At 29.5% G+C, this 2,059-nt stretch overlaps 1 protein-coding gene across 1 annotated transcript in view; it reads right to left on the reverse strand.

Moving 5' to 3' along the window:
• Window positions 1-2,059, reverse strand: part of LOC106464953 (probable E3 ubiquitin-protein ligase HERC4) — a 107,413-nt gene that overhangs the window by 19,251 nt on the left and 86,103 nt on the right. Inside the window, exon 24 of the mRNA XM_022393329.1 lies at window positions 1,310-1,357. Coding sequence (XP_022249037.1) covers window positions 1,310-1,357 — 48 coding nt within the window. The remainder of the gene's footprint in view (window positions 1-1,309; window positions 1,358-2,059) is intronic.

A 2,059-nucleotide genomic window follows, 5' to 3' on the forward strand; every position in this document is an offset into this window, starting at 1 on the left:
AAAAACGCGCCTGATTTAAATGTCACACCTGAACACTCACATCCTTTTAATTATGTTTGAAATTATGAACATTGCTCAACATCATGAAAATTAAACCTTATTTTCAATAAGCAATCCTGAAAAATATTTGGGGGTGCTTAACTTTTTCCAGGTGTATATGTTAAATTGGAATAGAAAGTGGTGGCATAATTATGCCTACTGAAGAAAGTAATAATGCATCATTCCTCATTTTGATAAGTTATTTAAGTTATGATAAGTTATTCAAGAAAGAACAAGTTTCTTGCAAACTGGTAAGTTAATATATATATATTTCATTTTTAAAATGTTAATGTAAATGCCATGTTCTTCTTATTAGGTATACTTTTCCCTTTTTGCTTTTTCTTATAAATACCTATTAGGTTTATGATGTGAGCCTTGATATCAATAAGTACTTGTCTCAACTTAAAACAGATAGGAAACCTTGTTATGGGGGTACTTTTAAAGTGGATCTTATCTTTCAGTTGAGCCAGCACCCAGAAAAGTAACAAACACATACAATCTTTGGGGGTATTTGTACCTTAATTACTCTAGACACCCTTGAAGATATTATTCTCATATCTGGTAAGCTTAAAATGAGCATATAACATTTTAAACCATTTTTTAAATTTCTGAATATTATACTCATAATTGTTCTATGTTATATACTAATTTAAAAAAATTAATTCTTGTTACAGAAATGTGAACATAACTCACTTCAAACATTAAAGTTCCACCAAAATAAATACTGGTGATTGTTCAACAGACATTCAAACCTGTATTTCTATGAATATGATATATATATTCTAGATTTAATCCAAACCTGGAAAGGACATAATTAAACAAAATTTGAAAACCCATCTCATAAAAACTCGTAAGTAGTAACAGCATATAGTACTGAAGGATGAATATCAAAAATGACAGATAGAAAAAAAAAAAGAATTATGGCCACTGCATTACCTGGGCACAGTGTGGAACAAATGACAGCATCCTTGAAGAACATGACATTGAAAGAGTGAAAAGTCAATTGCAAGTTCACTTTTTTGGATACACATGTTGCCTTAATAGAAAGAAAGGTTGCACAAAAGAAACAACCAAAACAACCATACTCAGTAAAAGGACAAAATCCAGAAATATAACCAAACAAAGAGTAACAAATACTGCATGAAAGCCCAGGCCAAGTTACAATGTTGGAAGCATGTTAAAACAACTGCAGAGGCTGTAATTCATCAACCACCTAGATGCATGCTGTAGACTAGACACAGAAACGTATAAAAACGCAGACTACACTAACCTGGCAGTGGACGGAGATAATCCTTTCAAATCTTCTAACTTTACTTGCCTACAAAAATAACATAAAACATACAATAATAACACTGTGTATATAATGCTAAAATATAAATACTTACCTCATAACCATTTTCTACTTGTTACAGTTTTCGTGCTATAACTTTTAAATTAGTAATCGAATGTTAATGAAATTTAGTACATTATCAGTAAACATTACAATGCCTTCATACACAAAATATTAATTTTTTTTATTAACTCTTAAGGTTTGTAAAGCAATGTCTCCTCATGCCTTTTGTTTTTTAATATTAAAATACTTTTATGCATCAGAAAATTTTCAAATTTCACACACAAAATCTTTATAATGTTCAGATAGTTATCAAACTTTTCTTAAGAAAACACTTTATATTTTATCTGTTATTTTCAGTAATGAATCTCTGTACAGGTTCGGTAGATTTGACCAATCTCATAACCATAAAAGATTAGGAAATATATAAATTATGCATCTTTCATTTTGGAATGAACACAAATTAGAACACAAAAACATAAATGTTTAGACTAAATAGCTTAGATCTCATAACATTATACATTTATATATATACTTATTATTTTTATTATATTGACCTTTTAGCTATGCCTGGCTAACAATACAGAAGTTACAATGATGAGGCTCACATGCACTTATGTTACCGTATCAAATAACATAAAACTGACCTTTGGTCTGTACAAAGTAATTGTCTTGGCTGTGTTTTAGTAG

This window comes from Limulus polyphemus, unplaced genomic scaffold (assembly GCF_000517525.1).
Source record: "Limulus polyphemus unplaced genomic scaffold, Limulus_polyphemus-2.1.2 Scaffold64, whole genome shotgun sequence".
NCBI lineage: Eukaryota > Metazoa > Arthropoda > Merostomata > Xiphosura > Limulidae > Limulus > Limulus polyphemus.